Here is a 20560-nt window from a genome sequence, read left to right on the forward strand (position 1 = left end):
CATATAGGCCCTTGAAGTTACTGCCGGTAACTTCAAGGGCCTTTGGTAAGATCTTTGAAAAGGTTCTGTACCTTCATATAAATGAGAGGTTGACCTCGCATGGTCTACTAATGGATACTCAGTACGGGTTTTGGCAGGTGAACTGACTTCAGAGAAAATAAAGGAGACAGAACAGCATGGTGCCGCCCTGTGCAGGCCAGATGGGATGAGAGTGTGGGCATTATATGCATGATCTCTTTCCAAATATTGTTTGTTTTCGGGACACCTCTTGGGTTCACCCTAATATGTAATGCAATTTCTTTCTGGCTATGGCACTTTCAGGGACAGACTACAGAAATTCAGCCTGGTTGATTCTAGGATGTGTTCTCAGTATGGACAACTGGATGATGCTTACTCTGTCCTTTTTTGGCTGTACATTTAAAGTTATATCTTCTCAGGTCGGCGTTGGATCTCCTTGTAAACTGGAGAAGCCAGACAAAATGGGCAATTGTGAAGAATTTCATAATCTATTTAGCAAAAGAAAGGATTAAGGAGATATAGACCTCTGTTTGGATTTTTCCCATACTTTTACTTTTCTTACTGTTCTGTTTTCAGTTAGTTATGTTTTGTTTTAGTGTTGTGGTGTTTCTGTTTTTGTTTTGCGTTGTGTATTGAACTCAGTTATACTTATTCGGGTAGGTAGTTCAGTTCCTTCATTGTCGTTGTAGTTTAGTCCATTCAGTATTGTTTAAAACTTGGTCGATATTTTTGTTGCTTATGTGATGGGAATGTCACTTGTGGTATTTGCATTGGTGGCATCCTGGCTGAGGTGGACTGAAATATGTCATATGCTGAGGAATTGACGACGACCTCTGGTAAAGCTCATATGGGTTAGGAACAGAGGGAGTGGTGGAGGGTTTCTTTCCCTATGGGATCAGGATGATCATGGCACTTAATAATTTAATAAATCTGTAAAAACTGGTTCACTGAATATGCCTGGGGCCATTAGCATTTTTCTTAACTTCATAATTTATAAATAAATTAGCTAATAATGATGTACAAGATACTGCAAAAGCAGTCTAGAAATAATATAAAGGTAGGGGGACTTTCTTATTTTATTCTGTATTTTGGTAAAAACAATACAAATTGTTAGACTTTGTAACCAAATTAAAAATTACTGTAACATGCTATTTTATTTATTCCTCTTCACATCTTTTAATTATATTTTACAGATATTACTTCATTGTTGGCACATGTTGAATCATTTTCTACTCAATCTAGCACCAAAACACATTTAAAGAAAAGTACCATTCAGACCATCTTTTGAGCGAACTCTCAGCAGTTATGTTTCATTTATTAACTTTTTTTTCCTGATTTAGCAAAACTTTATTTGTATCTTTTGAACACACTGATTTGTTACACGCAGAATCTTAATTAGGATGATCTAGTGACAATGATTGTGATTTATGTAAAAATAATATATCATATTAATACAAGCCAGGGACTGGGCATGATTTCCCATACTTGGAAAATATAAATCAATCTGAAATTCACAAAATATCATTACCTCTTTTCAGTTGTATATGAAAACACATACCAAACATATACTTTCCCTTATATTCACACGTATGTGCAGATTCAAGATTGCCTGACTATCTAACATCAATAAAACATCTTATTTATGGAATTTATGCTAAAAATACAGAATTAAAATTTTTTCAGTATTACAGATGACATCTCATCTTATTTATCACTCTGAAACAGATATGGTGTGGTTTCACGAGATGCTACAAACCTAAAGCAGAATATTTTTTATTGTTACTGTAGATTTTATTTTTAAAAAAATCAACAAAAAAAAAAATAGTTGAGTTTGTACATTTAAAGTTAAATTTTATTAAAATTAAAGATTTTACTCATTTATTTGTCTCTAAAGTAATATAACCTTAACCTAATTTTATAAGGATATATTTTCATAATTATAACTGGAAAAATTACTCTATTTGTATTAACTTATTTCTTTATTTTGATCTAGAATGTATTCATTATTTTTTTATGGTAATATCTGTACATAAAATTGAAGTTTTGGTTATTTTTTATAATCTTCCTGAATTCATTCATTGTGATGTAAGTAAAGTGAAACAAACCAACCCATTTTCTTATAGCATGCCTGAACAGCAGAACAAGTTTTTAAAACTGCTAATACAATCACAATCTAAAATATGCTGTCTGCTGGAGTTTGCTCTTATCTTACGATTTCTTCTTTTTTTCTACTTTTTAAGATGTATTTTTTAAATTGAAATTAAAGTAAACATACAAAATTTTCTATGAGTTCTGTAAAACACTTTTGTTTTAATTACCATTTGCCTAGATAAATGAAAATTATTTAAAAAAAAACAAAACTTCTAGATACAGATATTAAACCATATAAAATTTGGAAAACATATTCCTAAGAAACATTTTTTCAAAATTTTAATTTCTTTTACACATTCTGTGTGGCACATAATGTTAAAATTACTGAAAATTATATTTACAGAACTAAAGGTCAATCATTTTTATTATTTAAACAGTAAATAGCATTATTGTGCAGCAGCTGCAAGCAGTAAAATACAAAAATCTGTATTTTAAAAATGTTAGGAAAATAAAAATAAAAAAGAGAAGAAAAGTAACACATACCATAAATTCATACACATAACACTTTTTTGATATTATAAAATTTATTATAAAATTACACATAGACTATTTACAGTAAAACAAAGGATAACTTTTATAATTATGATAATAAAACAAAAATAAAAATTATTTTGAAAATGATTAGAAACTGTTAGACAAAACATCTAGTGATAGTAAAAAAATAAAACAATCCTCTAATGGAACAGATAGAATAAATACACAGAGGTTCAATAAACATTAACAGATAAAAAAAAAACAATGCATTAATATTACCAGATTGCATTATTTAGGTTTCAAACTACATTCCCTGTATAATACAGTTTTGTTAATACAACTGTACATAAATAAATAATTAAAAATATACTTAAATATTATTCTAAAAACTAAATTAACACAACAATAATCAAGAAAATTAAATATGCACAAAAATATAACAATAAAATTTCTAAACTACATAAATAATTTTACTTAATATTTAAAAACAAAGACGTAGTTTCTAAATTAAAAATAAAATAAATACTGAAATATTATTACTTATTTTTAACCAAATTTACGTGTGCGTGTTACAGTCATTGTGTCTTCATATCGAAATCGCTGTGGTTTCCATGGGTTAGACATTGTGTTGTTTAACCATGTTTCAATAGCCGGTATTTTTTCTTCAGCCCATTTTACTCTACCTTTAACGCTTTCAATTGATTCTTGTGCTTTCTTTTCACCATTGCCAAACTGACCTTCTCTTTGAGTGTACAACTCAGTAACCTGAAAAAAGCGAGTTATTTCGATAAGTAAAACTTGTTCTAAGTTATGAAGAACAGACACCAAACAAAAAGTCAGGCTTAAGAAAAAGATTTATATTTAAAAGAGCTCTGCAAATGGCTAACTTCACTACCTTAATTCTTGTTTCGTTCACACAACCATCTCCTTACTTCACAGATACGAAGTACAAAGAATATTTCCATACTTTCACACAAGCATACGTGCAAGTAGAACAAAAATAAAATTATTCTAAAATATCAGTTTTATTTAATGCATATAAATCTTGAATGTTAAACTTTAATTGTTTATTTTTTTTTTAATTTACCTTATTTAATCCATCTTGACATTTAAATTGACTCATTGCCATCTGAATGAAAAACTCCCACAAGTTTCCATGCAATCTGTAAAATAAAATAAAAACACAATAAATACTACATCACATATACAAGGGTTATTTTTTTTTCAAGGTCTGATCGGTCGTGAAATAAAAACCTGCGCAAAAATCGGATGGACCTTTGCGCATATGTGTTGCACAGCATCACTAGTATGGCCTTCAATCACGCCGTGTCACTTTGTTTAGTTCTGAACATAACACGTAAACATATCTACAACATTAGCATCTCCCTCCAAGTGTGAAGTACGTGCGGTAATTCGATTTCTTCAGCCTGAGGGGTGTAATACAGCTGAAATTCATTGACGACTAAGTAATGTGTACGGTGAAACTTCAATGAGTGACAGCAAAGTGCGACAATGGTGCAGGAACTTTAAAGCAGGACATACAGATGTTCAGGATGCAGGTGGTCAGGTTAGGAAGTGAGTGTCAACTGATAATCTCGTTGAGCGAGTGGATGAGGCAATTCAAGAAAATCATCGGTTCACAAATTCTGTATTGAGTGTTTCGTTTCCTGAAATTTCAAGGTCTGCTCTCTACACCGTTGTGAGTGAGAGACTTCAGTACCGCAAAGTTGTGCGAGATGGTTCGCAAGATGCTGTCCGAAACAATGATAATGGACGCCTCCCTAACGTTTCTCCAGCGCTACAACAATATTGGAAAGTTGGTACCACGCTACGACAAATGTCTAAATCGGAGTGGCGACTATGTAGAGAAATAGTGTAACTATGTAAGTACTTGTTACAAATGAAAATTTTTTTATTTTCACTGTGGTTTAAATTTCGTGACCGATCGGACCTTGAAAAAAAAATAACCCTCATATAATAAGAAAAATAAATAATGAAAATTATATATAAGGTTTAATGGAATGTGATGGTTATTTAAAATATTAGTGCAGAACAAAGTTTTCCGAACAAGCTTCATACATGAAATTCCTAATTTTTACCATATATGACTTATTGTGTGTCATGTAATTTTACACAACTTAAGATATAAACACCATTATCATTGATAAAATCTTAGTACTGATAAATTTAAAAAGGATTTTTTCTCGAATACCTTTTCCATTTCATTAATTATTTTCTCCATTAAGAGAGGAATGGATACGGTGAAGAGAAACATAATTAAGAAAATTATGTGCAAAAATATGAAAAACTTTTTAAATCTTGTAAATAATTTTACTTGATAGACTAATTAATCTAATATATATTTTTAAGCAAAAAATTTAACATCTAATTTGGTTTTTAATTAAAATTCTTTAGGAAAATAGCCGCACTAGAAAGTAAAAACAAACTGTTTTGTAATAGAGTGTACCTCTGAGTGCAGTACATTTTCAAATTTTATTGTTGCCAAGTCTGTTAGTTCATAATCGACTAAGTGAATACTTATGAATGCAAATATTAGCAATGAAAAGTGCCAAATCAACTTGGAGACAAACACAGTGAAGTTTAACTTGTATGTTAATGTGAACCACAATTCACTTATTGTCTATGCAGCACACAGACTGCTATTAGGTTAGGGTATATTCATAATCCCAAGAGGTTAATTAAATATAGCAGCTTATATCTGAAAATTATCAAGGCTATATTAGAAGATTTTAGATAAGAATTTTCTAATTAAAATCTTCCTAAGAAAATTATTTCAAACTCGAGTCTCCCACAGCATATATATATATATATATTTCAAGGAAAATATTTCCAAATTTGTTTTCTAAATTGTTCACATTGTTTTAAAATGATAAATTTTATCATGAATACAGCAATTTTGATATCAGCTTGTGTTAGGAGAATTACACAGTGACTTTTTGCAGTATTACTACAATATGACTGTACAATAAAAAAAAAATCAACTATATGTTCTATACAAAAGAACATTTTTCATCATAATATTTAAGGAAAAAATTGAGCTCTTTTTTTAAATTAAACTGAAAAACTTCAACAAAATATGCTTTGTACTATGCATAACCTTGTAAAAGCCCACCATAAACACAATTATTATGACTAAACCATTACAAGGATGTAATCAGCTAGTTCCACATGACAGGACCACCATGGAAACATCTATACCACGCAAAAAGGGTAAAGCCAAGCAAATTACAACTGATCCAAATTTTGAAAAGACAAATTATATAAACTTTGTGATAAATGATTATACTGTTAGGATAAGGGTGTGCAAAAAATTCATAAATCCACATGAATTAGTGGAAAATATGTGGGACTCACAAAAGATAATTTTTCTTTTGTACTACAAGATCTTTTAAAATATATAGTCCTTTTATTTTTGCTGCATCATCTGTAAATGGTATTAACTGGACATGTTTGACAATTTTCACAAATACAGGGGAGTGTGAGAAGAGAATTTATTAAAAACATTTTCTACCTCACTTCCATTGTGTAGTTTATTTCTTACATACTAGTTTATCAATTTCACCATTACTACATAGATCAACTGTGGTGGAATTAAAAACTGTGGGGCTAAATTAAAAAAAAACTTTTTACTGCATAATTAGATGATCTACACATTTAGCTAACAGAATCAGTTGCAGTCATAAATTATAGAATCTAGAATAAAATTCAAATGGAAAATGAAAAATAAAAAATTATTAGTACAACATTAAGTAAATTTTACTGCCTTAATTAAATTCCTACTTGTATAAATAAATTGTTCATACATTAGATAAAGTTGTTCATGCTAACTCTATTTGTTTTAATAAAAAAGAAGGGAATGGAAAGAAAGGGAAGAACAGAATTTTGATTTCAATATGAAAATTTTTTAAATTATACAGGATTGTATAAATTACTCGTGATGTACAATTACTTAAATTAATACATAAATGCTTAAAAATTCTTTGTCTGATAAACTTACTTTTGCTTGAGAGACTCAAAATTATTTCTAAGATAGTAATATAGTGCCCTATAACCTTCAGGCTGTTCGGACATTGATGATAAAATAGTATATCGATCAGCTTCAGAAAATGTTTCATTAGCTGCTTCATCGAGGAATGTCAAATTTAATAACCTGAAATTAAAATTATCATTAATTATCACACAGAAAAAAAAATTAGATTTTTTGAAATTAATATTTTAAGTAGCATAGACTCTATTATGTTATAAAAATAAAAATCAGCTGCAGTATTGCTAAAATTTACCAAAAAAAAATATATATTTACAAAGTTTGAATGTAAAACATATCTGAAGGAAGTTGAAAATATTGAATAAAACATTTATTTTCGAATTTTGGAGTAATTATGAGAAATATTTTATGAAACAAAATCTTCATCTTTCTAAAAAAACTCAACTTGTGTAAGTACAGTTTTCATTAAGTTCAATCCTTGTTGAAATATGACCTTCAATGACCCCCTATCTTCTTTAATAAGTTTTAACATTATCATTGCCCCCAAATGTAGATGTCATCATGCCAAAATTGAAAAATTTTGATTACACTTATCTCAAATCATCAACCCAAACAAATGCCAAGATATATACATACATACAAACAAACAGCATTCCTCCCTTCTTTTAAAAGAGGAAAAGTAATTTTTGGCATGATTTGCATTCTCACCTTTTGCTAAACTGTACTGTACTGTACTATAACTGGTGAGAAAGTAAAATGTCAGAAGCATGCAGTGAACTGTACCCACTGTTCATAATTTTAGTGATCTAAAGGAACTACTTTATTGAAAATGTTTAGGCTATGGTCATGCCCTTCAATTTCCAAAATGCTACTCTCCAAGAAATTTCAGGTATTATAAAACCATCAGGTTGTATGGAAATGTTTACAAAATTAGAAAAAAAAACTTTATCTTACTACAAATTTATAATTGCTGTATAAGATTTTTATGTTATGCAGAAGAATTAAAAGTTAATTACTAGTATGCATTTTAAAAATAAATTCAATTAGAGTTCATCATCTTTACATACAAACAAGTAAGGTAAGATAATCCAATGATTGTGTGCAACCTGATATGACATATAAGTCACTTAACCTTGTTTTTTACAGACTTCAAAAAAGAAGTTGACTATCAACCCAACTGTACTTTTTTTTAAATTTACGTTATGCAGTATTTCTGATGTTAGTAAACTGATTTTGATAATTTTGTTTTTTAATCTAATGAGTATACTTTCACAATCGTCCCATATAAATTTTAACCAAATCCAATGATAATCTTAGGAAAAATACCAAAAACTCTAAACAGCCTGACACTCTTAGCCATTGCTCGCACCAATAAAGTGTTGTTCTCTGTTCCCTGTATGACTAGGATATTAATAATTAAGCCTATAAATTGGATAAATTATGCAATCGCATCATTTCTGTCAGAGTGTTTTTATCATTTGGTCTATTTAATAACTTATTTGGGTTCAAATCAGACAAGATGATGCCCTGTAAAGTTTTAACTTGAGCAACATAAATCTGCCCTTTGACAAACGTTTTCTTACCAAGGTTTATCACTGCCCTGTCAAAAGTTGTACCCTGCTGTCTGTGAATAGTTAGAGCCCAGTTTAACATAGAGGAAGCATTCTGCACTCCACATCTTTATACCCCTTTGTCACTTGGAATGTTGTACAAACTAGTGAATTGTGAAACTAGTCTCGTCATTAAGTTTTATGTGTACAGCTTACGATAACTCTCCTTCCTCTAGTTGATCTCTGCGAAGAGATGACCATTTAATTGTTTTTAAAATGCCCATGGCATTCACTAGCCCATCAATGCAGAGGTATTACACCAAAACATAACTCTCACTTCAGCAGCTAACTTTATTGTAGGTAAGAAACCACCACAATTATTAATGTCTTTAGGATTAACATTGTCTGGTGGCTTTCTACGACAAGTTGCTGTCGCAAGCATTTATAGTATACACGTGGTGCATTTTTGCATTTTCAGTGGTCACTTTTCTCTACTTGCTTGACAGAGGGAAAAATTTAGACAGCAGCTGCATCAGCAAAATCTCCTATCGATGGTATGTGTCGCCATTCACATAACTCCAGTTGAGCTGTTGTCAATTCGCCATCTTGCAAAGCTGTTTAAAAGGTCAATGAACTCTATGTCATTTCGTAGTCGCATGTTAATCGTGAGTTCAGAAAATGAGAACTGCTCCCAAAGATTAACTTCTACCAAAAACCATGCTGAAACCGGGCTTTTCTTCAACAACAAAGATTGTGGAAGAAAAGCCCATCTCAATTCCCCCATGAGGGAGAAGATCACCCCCACCTTGTGATATGTCCGGTTGCCATGCCACCTCCTCCATTTCTAGTCATTATTGGCTAAAAACAGACGACATATTCTTGCCCTCAAACTGATCACATTCCACAGTCATCAGCCGGCCTTGGTGAAATGCCACTGATGTGAATACCTTGGAAGACATTCACATCAGGAAATGAAAAAATAATGTAAAAATAACTGACTTTACTAGGACTTGAACGCTGGAACTCTCGACTTCCAAATCAAATGATTTGGGAAAACGCGTTCACCACTAGACCAAGCCGGTGGGTTACCATGTAGCCCTCTGGAACTACTCTACCAAACCCATGGAAACACGAAGACCCCGCGCCTAACTTTATTACCACCTAAAACATATGTGCCAATTACAATACAATTTAATTAGTACCACACTATGATAGCAAATATAAGTTAATGATTGGAGTGCAAACTAAAAACATATGTCCTAGAGGACCTCAAGTCTGGTCCGTTCACGAGCTGAGTATAACCTCTAATCTCCCACTTCAGCTCCAACTTCAAGGCTCGCTTGGATAGACTACAAAGTTGATTGCAACTATAGTTTACTTATTTACCCTTAATAAGTGCACTCCAATTCAATCAAGAATAGTTATGCTAAATAATTAGGTAATTGTACTCGGGAGAGTGAAATTCCAGAAGAAAAGCCCATCCCAACCCCATAGGGGAAGACACCTGCCTTGTGACGCTTCCAGTCGCCACCCCTCTCCAGGGAAGAAAACCCCAGCAGCCATCCGATGATCTGATGGAAGAGAGAAGAGACCTGCCCTTTCTGGGCCATAAAACTATTCAAGGTTTATGGTTTGTAAATTATTTACAGCCAGTTTACAGGAAGGCAGGCTACAGAAAAATGAAGAATGAAAATTGGCCCGCCAACACGAAGTGGAATCTGGCACGATGGAGCCCAGCAGAAAAACAGGAGTGAAGACAGCCCAAATGAGGAAGACTACAAGCTTCAACTTCACCTCACCAATCACCCACTATCCTCTTTACCTAATTCTTTCAATTGTCACATGTGACTCACTCCGGAAAGGGGTATGCATTGCTTCCTTCAAACACTAGGGCCCCAGACTGAAGGTATATTCCTGTTAGGCTGAAAGGTACTAGTACCGAAAGGACTTGCAGGGGATGGACTGAAGGGGAATCATGCTGGGAGTACGAAGCTCATATGGACCTAGTCTCCCACGATCAACCCCAGTCAATTACTGGTCTGAAAGACTGGAACACAAATAACAATTCCATCCATAAATAAAACATAAAAATCTATAACTGCCACTAAATAAATAATGACCTGTAGCAAGGGACATTCGATTAATAGAGAGATAATAAATTCCCACTATCCATGTGCTCCATTCATTTTACTGGTGGGAGCTGAAGAATATCTCCAAAAAGCAAGACTCCGCTGTCATTATTTTTATATTTTTAGAAACGTTGATGAATAACAGGTAAATTTTCATGATACATAGAAATTTCTCTATAACAAGCTGATATTAGTAATCTAATATGAAATACAGTACTTACAGTCTGACTACACTGAACACTGTAAATAAACAACTTGCCATCGAATATCGTAAATAAACAACTTGCCATTACAGCTGGGTCAGCTGATTACGATCAAATACACATGAAAATCCCTCACTCTACATTGTATTAAAAGTAACAACTAGCGTTACCTATAACTGCAGAGTACTAATAAGGAAAAAATACAAAAAACGATGGAATATTATGACAGAGAACGAATTGAAACTGGAAAAGAGTTGATACCAGAATATTCTGACATAGGTCCTATTCGTGCATATAGGCTATGTCGGAATATTAAGTCAAAGACTGATAAGGGGTTAAATATATATAAAGATACTAGTCACCAATAAACATTAACAAATAAAATAATTTAAAAAAAATAAATAAAAACCAACTTCATGAAATAATAGCACTAAAATGGTACAAACAATTATATTTTTATTTATTAACTAATGTAAAAAGTAAAAATTAAAAAGTATTTTTGAAGTTGGTGCTAGCCAACACAAGTTAAACAAAAGAAAACCTATGATCTATAAATAATATAAATCCTACTTTTAACAATGCAAAATTAGTAATAGATGTTTTACTACAATAAAATGAGATCTACAAAAATATAATACAAGAATAAAATGTGATATATAAAAATATGATATAAGAATACTTTACAATGCTTAGGTACATATATCATCAAGTATATATGCTTTAGCGAACTCAAGATGAGTTGTGATTGTGAGATGCTCTCTCTTATATGCTCTTGAGATCCCATTTTAAATGTGGGAACTTCCTTCAGCTGCCTAGTGGTCGATTGAGATAATTACTTTATGTTTAGCTTGTGTTGACTGGCACTGACTTCAAAAACGGTAATTTGTTGTAAATGCTTTTACTTTAGTTAATAAATAAAAATACAATTATTCACACTTGAAAATAGCAAAGCCATCTCCATTAATACTTACTAGAAAGAATTAAAAATGGAGAAATGAACAAATTTTTCATGACCGACTGACCTTCACTGAGTCGATATTGTTACATATCTCTATGCTAATATCTTCAAAACGGTAGTAATCGGCTCAAAGTATTATTTATTAGAATACTAACTTATTCTTAAAAATTCATAATATCCATTTCTATTGAACCAGACAACAGAATCATTTTCTTATAACTCAATACAATATTTTGGCTTACAAGAAAGGGCCTTATTATGCTTCCGTTGTCATTTGTACCAAATTACTGAGCCATTTAAAAAAAATTCTCGCATCGATTTATTTAAAATTCAGTTAAAAAAGTTTCTTTCACACATTTTTAAAAACCTCTATTTTTCTGCATACCATTCAACAAGAACATAAATGTAGCTCAAAAATGTTTTTAATGAAATTGTTAGAATAAACTTACTTTATAGATATAGCAACCTATCTTTACCAGATATAGCATGTTTAAAATTGAAATCTAAGCTAAGTTTGCTATGCCTTTACTTAAAATATTTAGTAGTGTAACTCCTGAAGAAAAATTAGTTTTTGGCATTTAAAACTCAAAATGTGGTTCAGTCCATCAAGAGGTGACTAGAGACCCTTTTAATAATTATAAAGTATTTACATATTTTATAGTAGTAAAGGTCTAATTCATACTGTGCAATTTTGAATACTGACATTTTTCTTTATATTAATAAAAATATTTATTTAAAAGGGCTATTGAATTTGTCTGTACAAGACATCATTAAAAATATTTTAAGTAATTTTGATAGCTTTTGATGATTAAAATCAGTTCAAAAAAAAAAATCAAACCCACCCATGAATTCAGTGAACTTACTTTTCGTATCTTTCAGCACTCTTAGAACATCCAGCTAATGTCTTTAATAAAAATGCTCGTTCAGAGAGTGAACGGTTTGGTGAAAAATGAATAAGTCGTTCCAATCCAAAATTCCATTCTTCATCTGTACCATACGAAAAAACTGGGCAGAGATGTATGTTAGCAATCCTAAAAAAAAAATTAATAAAATATAACAATAAATAAATAATTAAACAGCAATATTTCTTGTAAAACATTAATTAATAATTATATAATCAATATTATAATAAAACAAAGTTGAGTTAATAATAGACAGTTCTTCATTAGACAGTTCAATTTGAGACTTGTATATATGTTACGGTAGATTTTATTAATTCGTTGATTATGCATAATTACTGGTTAATTTGATAATAAGTTAACATGATAACTGGTTAATTGCCCATACCATATATAATTTATATATTTAACGTTAATTACAAGAGGTTAGCGAGCATAGGTTATGTTGATATACGTACAATTCGTCAGTAAATAGAATGAACATATCTAGCCAAACATAACCTTCGCTCATTAACCTCGAAAAATTAACAGCAATGTTTCAATTTTTAAATAACAAATTTAGTAATTACTGCTTTTAGTCAAGTTGTTATTTTAATATGTAAAATATGTTAATCTGGAGATTATGTAGTGACAAGTGTATTCAATAAATTGCTGTATATTTATCAAATTCTCCAACATTGTAGGCAATTAATTGAATTAACCGGTAATTACACATAATCAATGGATTAATCAAATGTACCATAACATATATACCAGTTCAATCTGTAAGAAGATTATACCAGAGAAACTGTTTAAAAATTGGCTGAAATTTTGAGGAAGTCATAAAAACATTTACAAATTACAAGCTGTAGCAAACCAGGAAACAGATTTTGTTTCTAAGAGTAGACATAAGATGTAAAAAATGAACTGCTGTGATTGAATAAAACATAAATTCACTTTACTAATTTTTTCACTAATGTAGCCTTCACTACATTAACTGTAAACCTAACCTTTTTAACTGAATAACTGTACATGTAATATCTTTTAGAAAATTTAATCAATTTGATAAAATATCAATAATTAAAATAATAGTAACAATAAACTTACGGCATTCCAGCATCAGGTTGTGAAGTGTTAACCCAAATAGAATAATAACCTCTAGCATGTTCGATGCAGTTAGGGAAATTTGTTGAACAAAGTAAATGCCTTGTTTTAACACGGAAATCTGATCTCCATGTAGAAGTTTTATCAGCTTCTTCTCCAACAGCTTCCAGAGGTGGCAATATTAATGCTTGTAAATATAACTAATAAAAATGTAAAACAAAAATCATCATTGATTGATAATTATAAATATAACTCAGTAGCATATTAAAAAGAATAGAATCTTGAAATGTCTTCCAACTTTCATGTATATGAATAAAAAAATAAATAAAGATATATAGAAGTATTAAATGAATAATTAGAATACCATAACCTAAAATAATTAGGAAAACTTACAGAGTAAATAAAAAATTGTAAACACATTTAACTATTTGTCTAGTTTACATTTAAATTTTTGGACATTTATTGAAACATAAAAAAATACTGGCCAATGTATTATTGTGTATTGTATATGCTTGTTAGACATATATTAAAATTATACAAAATTAAAATTTATTTTTAAAAAAAGTGAAAATGCATGACGAGCAGGATTTGGACTCATTAAAATAAGATACAGCAGTGTAAAAATAAAAAATGTAAAATATAATTAATGATCAAAAATTTGCAGATTCTCTTTATTGTGCTACACAGAATTTTTTCTCTTGCATTTACAAAGATGTATAGTACAGTTTTCCTTTGCACTGAATGTTTAGATTGACCAATATATTCATGTTGTCAAACCATCCATGACATCATAATGGATGTCAGTCAATTTACTGACTGTAATACTGTGATTGATTTCAATATAGAAAGCTAAAAATATTTTCATATTATAATTTTTTTCTAGCCAGAAATAATATTGTTCATGAGAAATCTGAATGAATTAATTACAGCATTTATTCCTTATTTTAAATTAAATTTTACAATCATAATTCACAACTTGCAGTATCAAAAACTTAAATTAAGATATATAATAAATGCTAAGTAATATCTATTTAAAGAGAAGATAATATTAAAGATCTTTTTTGATCATTTTAATGATGTATAAGTATTCAAAAAATTTAATACAAAAACTAAATTCTTTACAACTCAGAAAACAAAATCTAGTGAAAATGTTTTTGGTTAGAAGGTTTTTTGTAGAAAATTAAAGGTAAAGTCAACATTCAGGCAATCATTAACTTAAAAAACTGGTGAAGAATAATATTAAAGAATTATTTTCCTTTTACTATTCAAAGATAGAAACTAATAGAAAACCTATGTTTTTTCATGTCATGCTCCTCAATTATATAAAACTATTCACTTTAATTAAAAAAAAAATTAGACTTTATTAATAAGTTGAATACAGCTTATCTTGTTTTGACTTAGATTTCTATCCATGCATTCTAACTTTATTTATTCTAAGATATCTTGTATCAGCCCCACAGGGCACAGGTTGTTTTGACTCTAGAGTTAAGTTGGCTCTAAATCAGCTTGAGTGTAATTGCTCCAGCTGGGTGGATAAATGATGGTAGGATGTCTCAAGCTGAAGTAGGCATCTGAGTACATACTGATCAACGACTATAGACCTTGTAGAGATCAACAGACCATCGGCACCTCACTCACAACTGTGCCGATACAAGGCTTCATTATACAAGTTGTCCTGGAGTGAAGATGCGAGTATCCAGTGGCTTAAAACTGGACCTTTCAGCTGAGGGAGTAAACCTTAACAGAAAATCCTCATGGAAGACAACATAAAACTACCATGAGTCAACTCTTCCAAGAAAATCCATCATGAACTTGCATGCAGCTTAATGTTTCGGAGTTTCAAGTTCTCAAATTTGATCTTCAGGGGGGGGAAGAATTGCAAGTGGGACCTCAGCTACCATCAGTGCAAGAGTATACAAGATTGAAAGTTGGCAAGCTTGTATTTGTAGAGAAAAAAGTCAAAGAATCCAGATTCTAATACTGGAACTAGCAGAGATTAACAGGAAAGAAACAGCCACTTCAGTACATCGGAAGGAAATGTGGTATATTTCTCAGGAAAATAAGAATAATGAAGCAGCAGTGTTGCACTTATAATATTAAGAGAATAGAAAGATGCAGTATACAAATATAGACCAATTAATGACACAATCCTTTTGATTAAACACAAAACTGGTGAAGCTAAATGTGATTCAAGTATACACTTCATCAGCAACTGAAGATGAAGAAATAGAACAGTTATAATATTGAGGGAATGGAAAGATGCAGTATACAAACCAATTAATGACACAATCCTTCTGGTAAGATTAAACACAAAACTGGTGAAGCTAAATGTGATTCAGGTATACACTTCAACATCAGCAGCTGAAGATGAAGAAATAGAAGTTTTATAACTAACTTGCATCATACCATGACTCGCTACCATCGAAAGAAATCATAATTATGCAAGGGGACTTCAATGTGAAGGTAGGTAGTGAAATGCGGATGATGATTATGGTCTTGGTGTATGAAATGATCATGGAGAACAATTACTCCAATTCTGTCAAGAGAGGAGACCCCAAATAACCAATATGCAATTTCGACAGCATCCTCATGGCTGTATACATGGGTGCACCAGATATTGCCACCAAACTGATTATGTCTTGATTTCAGAAAGATAGAAAATATCAGTTAGAAATATAAAAATATGTCCTGGTGGAGACTGCAGCTCAGATCGTCAACTGCTATGCCCATTTATTAAGAGTCAAGTTGCGCATCAATTGAGTAAAACAGAAGACTAGTCTTTTAAGAATTTAAAACTGAACACCTTCAGTAACTAAAAGTCAAGTTTAGTGAAAAATATGTTGAGAACGAACAAGCATCTTTTAAAAAATTGGGAAGTCTTTGCACACTCCTGGAAGCCACAGAGGAAATAGCTAAAGAAGTATGGTAGATTAGAAGCAAACTTTAAGTTAGTTTTCTAGTAAAAGTGTCAAACTTCTAAAGGAATGAAGAAGAGTTTAAAGGGACCACTGGTTCAGTCCTCAGTACGTTACCTTAGATTGTTAGCTGAAATCCAAAGGTCACTGTCATTGTGATAAAAATACATATTTCCAAAAAACCTGTAATAAAATTGAGGAGCTACACAAGAATAATGAAACTTGGTCCATATTCAAAAAAATAAGGAAACTTATAAACATCTTAAAATCAAAATCTCAAATTACAGAAGATGCAGTTTGTAAACTTCTTGCCAACTATCAGGAGATTGGAGAAAGATGGAAAGAGTACTGCAGCAACCTATATCATAATGACCAAGCAGAACTTGCAGAGATAAATCTAGTATCTGAGAGAGAACAAGAAATTTTCAAAGAGGTGTGGAAAGCAATAAAAAAAAATTGGGATGTGTCACCAGGTCTTGATAGTGTCACACTAAAAATGGTTTAAGCAATGGATGAATTGGATGTAACGACGATGCACCAAATCTGTAAATACATGTGGTTAACTAGCAGATGGCCTGATGAGTGGGTAACCTCGATGTTCATACTTCTACATAAAAAAGGTCACACACAGCGCTGCAAAAATGATAAAACTATTTCTCTGAACTCACATGCAAGTAAAACTTTGTTAAATATACTTCAAGAACATCTACGATACTATCTGAAGAGAGAATTGCTGCAGAGCAAGATGGTTTCATCAAAGAAAAGGGCACATGTGAGATAATACTAAATATTAAGCAGTTTATAGAGAAAGTCAGAGAGTTTAACATTCCTTTTGTAACATGCTTTTAGTTACGCCAAGGTCTTTGATTTGTTCAGGTGTAACAATCTTTGGCAAATGTTGAAGGAGATGGGTATTCCTGATCATCTTCTTATCCTCATTTGGAACGTATATGTAAAGAACAGTTTTTTACACATCAAGAAGAGTACAACAGGGATGTATTCTATCTTCGATCTTATTCAGCATTTATGGCAAATATATCGAGCAGAAGAGCACGAAAAAATTGCATGGCAGTGTGCAAATAGGAAGCCAGTGTATAAAGACGGTTTAAGGTTTGCTGATGATAAGATCCTGTTCTCACTCTGAAGTAAATGAAGGAGATCCTCGACTGAGATCAGCAAGAAAGTAGTAGGGCTAAAATTAAACATCGGAAAAACAAAAGTTATAATCGTAGGCAGAGCCAATGATCTTCCAGTCAGTGATGCGCTGTGTGATTTTGAAAAGATCAGCTGTTTCATATATTTATGATCATCAATAGATAAAGACAAGTGGGAGCTTGTCAGTTGAAATACAAAGAATTATCTTGGCGAAGGAGGTGCTTACAAAGTTGACAGCTATTTGGAAGGATAGGCAGTCACAAAAAATACAAAGCTCTGCTTCTGATACTACTAGTCTTCTAAGTAGACGTGTATGTTGTTGAAACTTGGACCATCAAGGTGAAAGTCCAGAGGAGAATTAACGCATTCAAAATGTGGGCCTACAGAAGAATGCTCTATGTCGCTTGGATGGAAAAGAGGATGAACAACTCTATTATAAACAAGCTGGGTATACAGAGGAGGTTGTCCGCTATATGCTTCCAGCATATCCTCCATTTTTTCAGCCATGTACTTCATACGACCAACAAAAATCTTGAGATGCTAATCATACAGGGAAAACTGAGGGCAGCAGGTCATGAAAAAGTGCACCAAAAAGATGGCTGGAACAAATTGAAAAAAAAATTGGAGAAACATTAAGCATATTGATTCCACTGGCAGGACCGTGAGGTATGAAGGGAAATTGTCAGTGGAATATGAATCAGGTTACCAGCAATTGGGATGAATTGGGACAAAGAGTCTTATTGGAAATAAAGACTGTTACAGAACATTGCATTCCTAATCCTGAAAGTTAAAAAAAAGATAATCCTGTGTGATAAACCTAACAATGCTTTCATCATTCATTCAAAATTGATTATAATACTATTGTTAAATTGTTTACACTTTTTTTAAAAAGAACTTACATCAAAATTGTATGATGCATGAGTACCCAAAAATTGTTTTCTTAATCTATCAGCTAATGGATAAAATGTTTTCCAAACGACAGGTGATTTTTCAGTTTTTAAGAAAAGTGTCATATTTAACGCAGTGACCGTATCTAATTTTCCGGCAAGAGCTAAAGATAATGAATCATGAAGAAGTTGAATTCTAACTGCATCTGGCATTTGAGATACAGATTCTCCCAACATTTTCCAATTATCTATGTCATAATTAACTAAGAAAAGACCTAGAACAAAATAGAGAAAAAAATTATAAAATAAATGCATCAAATACTCAGATATGAATATGATAGAATCATATTCATATTCATTACTATAATACGAGGGATATCTGTAAAGTAAAGATTGCTGGGAAATTTCTCTCCTGAAGGTTGTGAACCTGTGTTGTTGATGGATGCACTAGTAATGTACAACTGCATTGTTGTCTATATGTTGTCGCACTGTAGTAACTTTGATTTTGTGTTTGTTATTAAGTTATAAAATGAATAGGAAAATCAATCTTGCCGCCGACTGTGAAGTACGTGGAGTCATATGTTTTTTAACCATCAAAACATTAAGCCGGCTGAAATTCATAGGCAGTTGGTTGTTGTGTACAACGATAATGTAATGAATGAAAGAAACGACTGAAATGGTGTGAAAGGTTTAGAAATAACAGAATTAATGTACATGCCGAAGAATGTTTGGGAAGGCCCTTGGTAATCACCAAGGACTTGTAGAAACGTATCGATGATGAAATCAGAAAAGATCGTTGCTCAACAATTTCCGACCTGGCCCTTCTTTTTCCTGATTCCAAGAGCTGTTATCGGTAGCATTGTTCATGTTCATTCAGACTTCAAAGGGTTTGTACACATTGGGTGTCACACGTCTTAACGGAATGTCACAAAAAATATCCATATGGGATCTACTTTGGAATTTTTGATGCGCTACACAGAAAGAGGTGATGAGTTCCTTAATTCAATTGACGAAACAAGAATTTCATATTACAAACCAGAGAGAAAACGGCAGTCAAGTGAATGACATCATCCTCAATCACCAACCAGACCAACAAAGCTCAAGCCACAGCCATTTGGACGCAAACTGATGGTCACAGTCTTTTGGGATCGGTTTGGCATACTGCTGATTGATTTCATGCCACGTGGAACGACTATAAATGCAGAAGCCTACTGTGAAATGCTATGTATGTTACGGCGTGCCATTCAAAATTGGTGATGTGGGCGGCTGACTGATGGTGTTGTCCTGCTGCACGATAATACACGCTCACATGTTCCGGGTCCCACACATGATTTACTGAGAACATCTGGATGAGAAATTTATGATCACCACCATATGGTCCAGACTTAGCTCCTTCTGACTACCATTTGTTTGGGAAATTGAAAGAAATTTTGAGCGGTAAGCAATGCAGGTGACAATGAACTTAAGAATGCTAATCAGTGGCTAAATGGAATGGCAGAAGAAAAATATGACGAGGGTATATTGAACCTGGTGTATAATTATGATAAATGTCTTAACTGATGTGGAGATTATATAGAGAAGTAGTATGAAGTATGTAGTTTAAGAGAAATAAAAAATATTTATAAAGTTTTTCAGAATACATTTTTTTACAATGAAACAGTCTTTAATTTAGAGATAACCTCTCGTATTAGTTATTAAATAATTAACACAGTGTTTTATTCAAGAAAAGAATAGAAATGGAATGATTGATTAATATTTTTGCTTAAAAAATGATAACTAAAAAGTGAATGTATCAGAGTGCAAAGAATCAAGCAAACAGAAAAAATGAATTCTCACATAGTTTTATTTGATCCTTCTAGGGAGAGTTCTTTGTTACCTGTAGATTAGTAACACCCATTCCAGATGTAACTATTATTGAAATTGATCTGAATAAAACAAATATTTATGTTATTACCGCTTTCAATTCAAATTTACGTCTGCAATCATGTTGTGGCAAATGATGTTTACAGATGTAGCTTTGTCACTTTGCTTACCAAGGTGATATTAACTAAACTATTTGTATCAGATCTTAATCTCTTCAATTAACTAATGTTTCTTTCATATTTTACTTTATATTGTTTATTTACAAATGC

The 20560-nt window shown here is 31.8% G+C and overlaps 1 protein-coding gene across 1 annotated transcript in view; it reads right to left on the reverse strand.

The window, feature by feature from the left end:
* Positions 1–2679: 2679 nt before the first annotated feature.
* The window catches only part of LOC142330536 (aminopeptidase N), a 70620-nt gene continuing 52739 nt past the window's right edge, over positions 2680–20560 (reverse strand). The window contains exons 12-17 of the mRNA XM_075375876.1: positions 18441–18703; positions 13475–13671; positions 12353–12520; positions 6662–6814; positions 3731–3806; positions 2680–3408 (exon numbers count right to left, since the gene is read on the reverse strand). Coding sequence (XP_075231991.1) covers positions 3190–3408; positions 3731–3806; positions 6662–6814; positions 12353–12520; positions 13475–13671; positions 18441–18703 — 1076 coding nt within the window. The 3' untranslated portion in view covers positions 2680–3189. The remainder of the gene's footprint in view (positions 3409–3730; positions 3807–6661; positions 6815–12352; positions 12521–13474; positions 13672–18440; positions 18704–20560) is intronic.

This window comes from Lycorma delicatula, chromosome 9 (genome assembly GCF_047948215.1).
Source record: "Lycorma delicatula isolate Av1 chromosome 9, ASM4794821v1, whole genome shotgun sequence".
Classification (NCBI taxonomy): domain Eukaryota; kingdom Metazoa; phylum Arthropoda; class Insecta; order Hemiptera; family Fulgoridae; genus Lycorma; species Lycorma delicatula.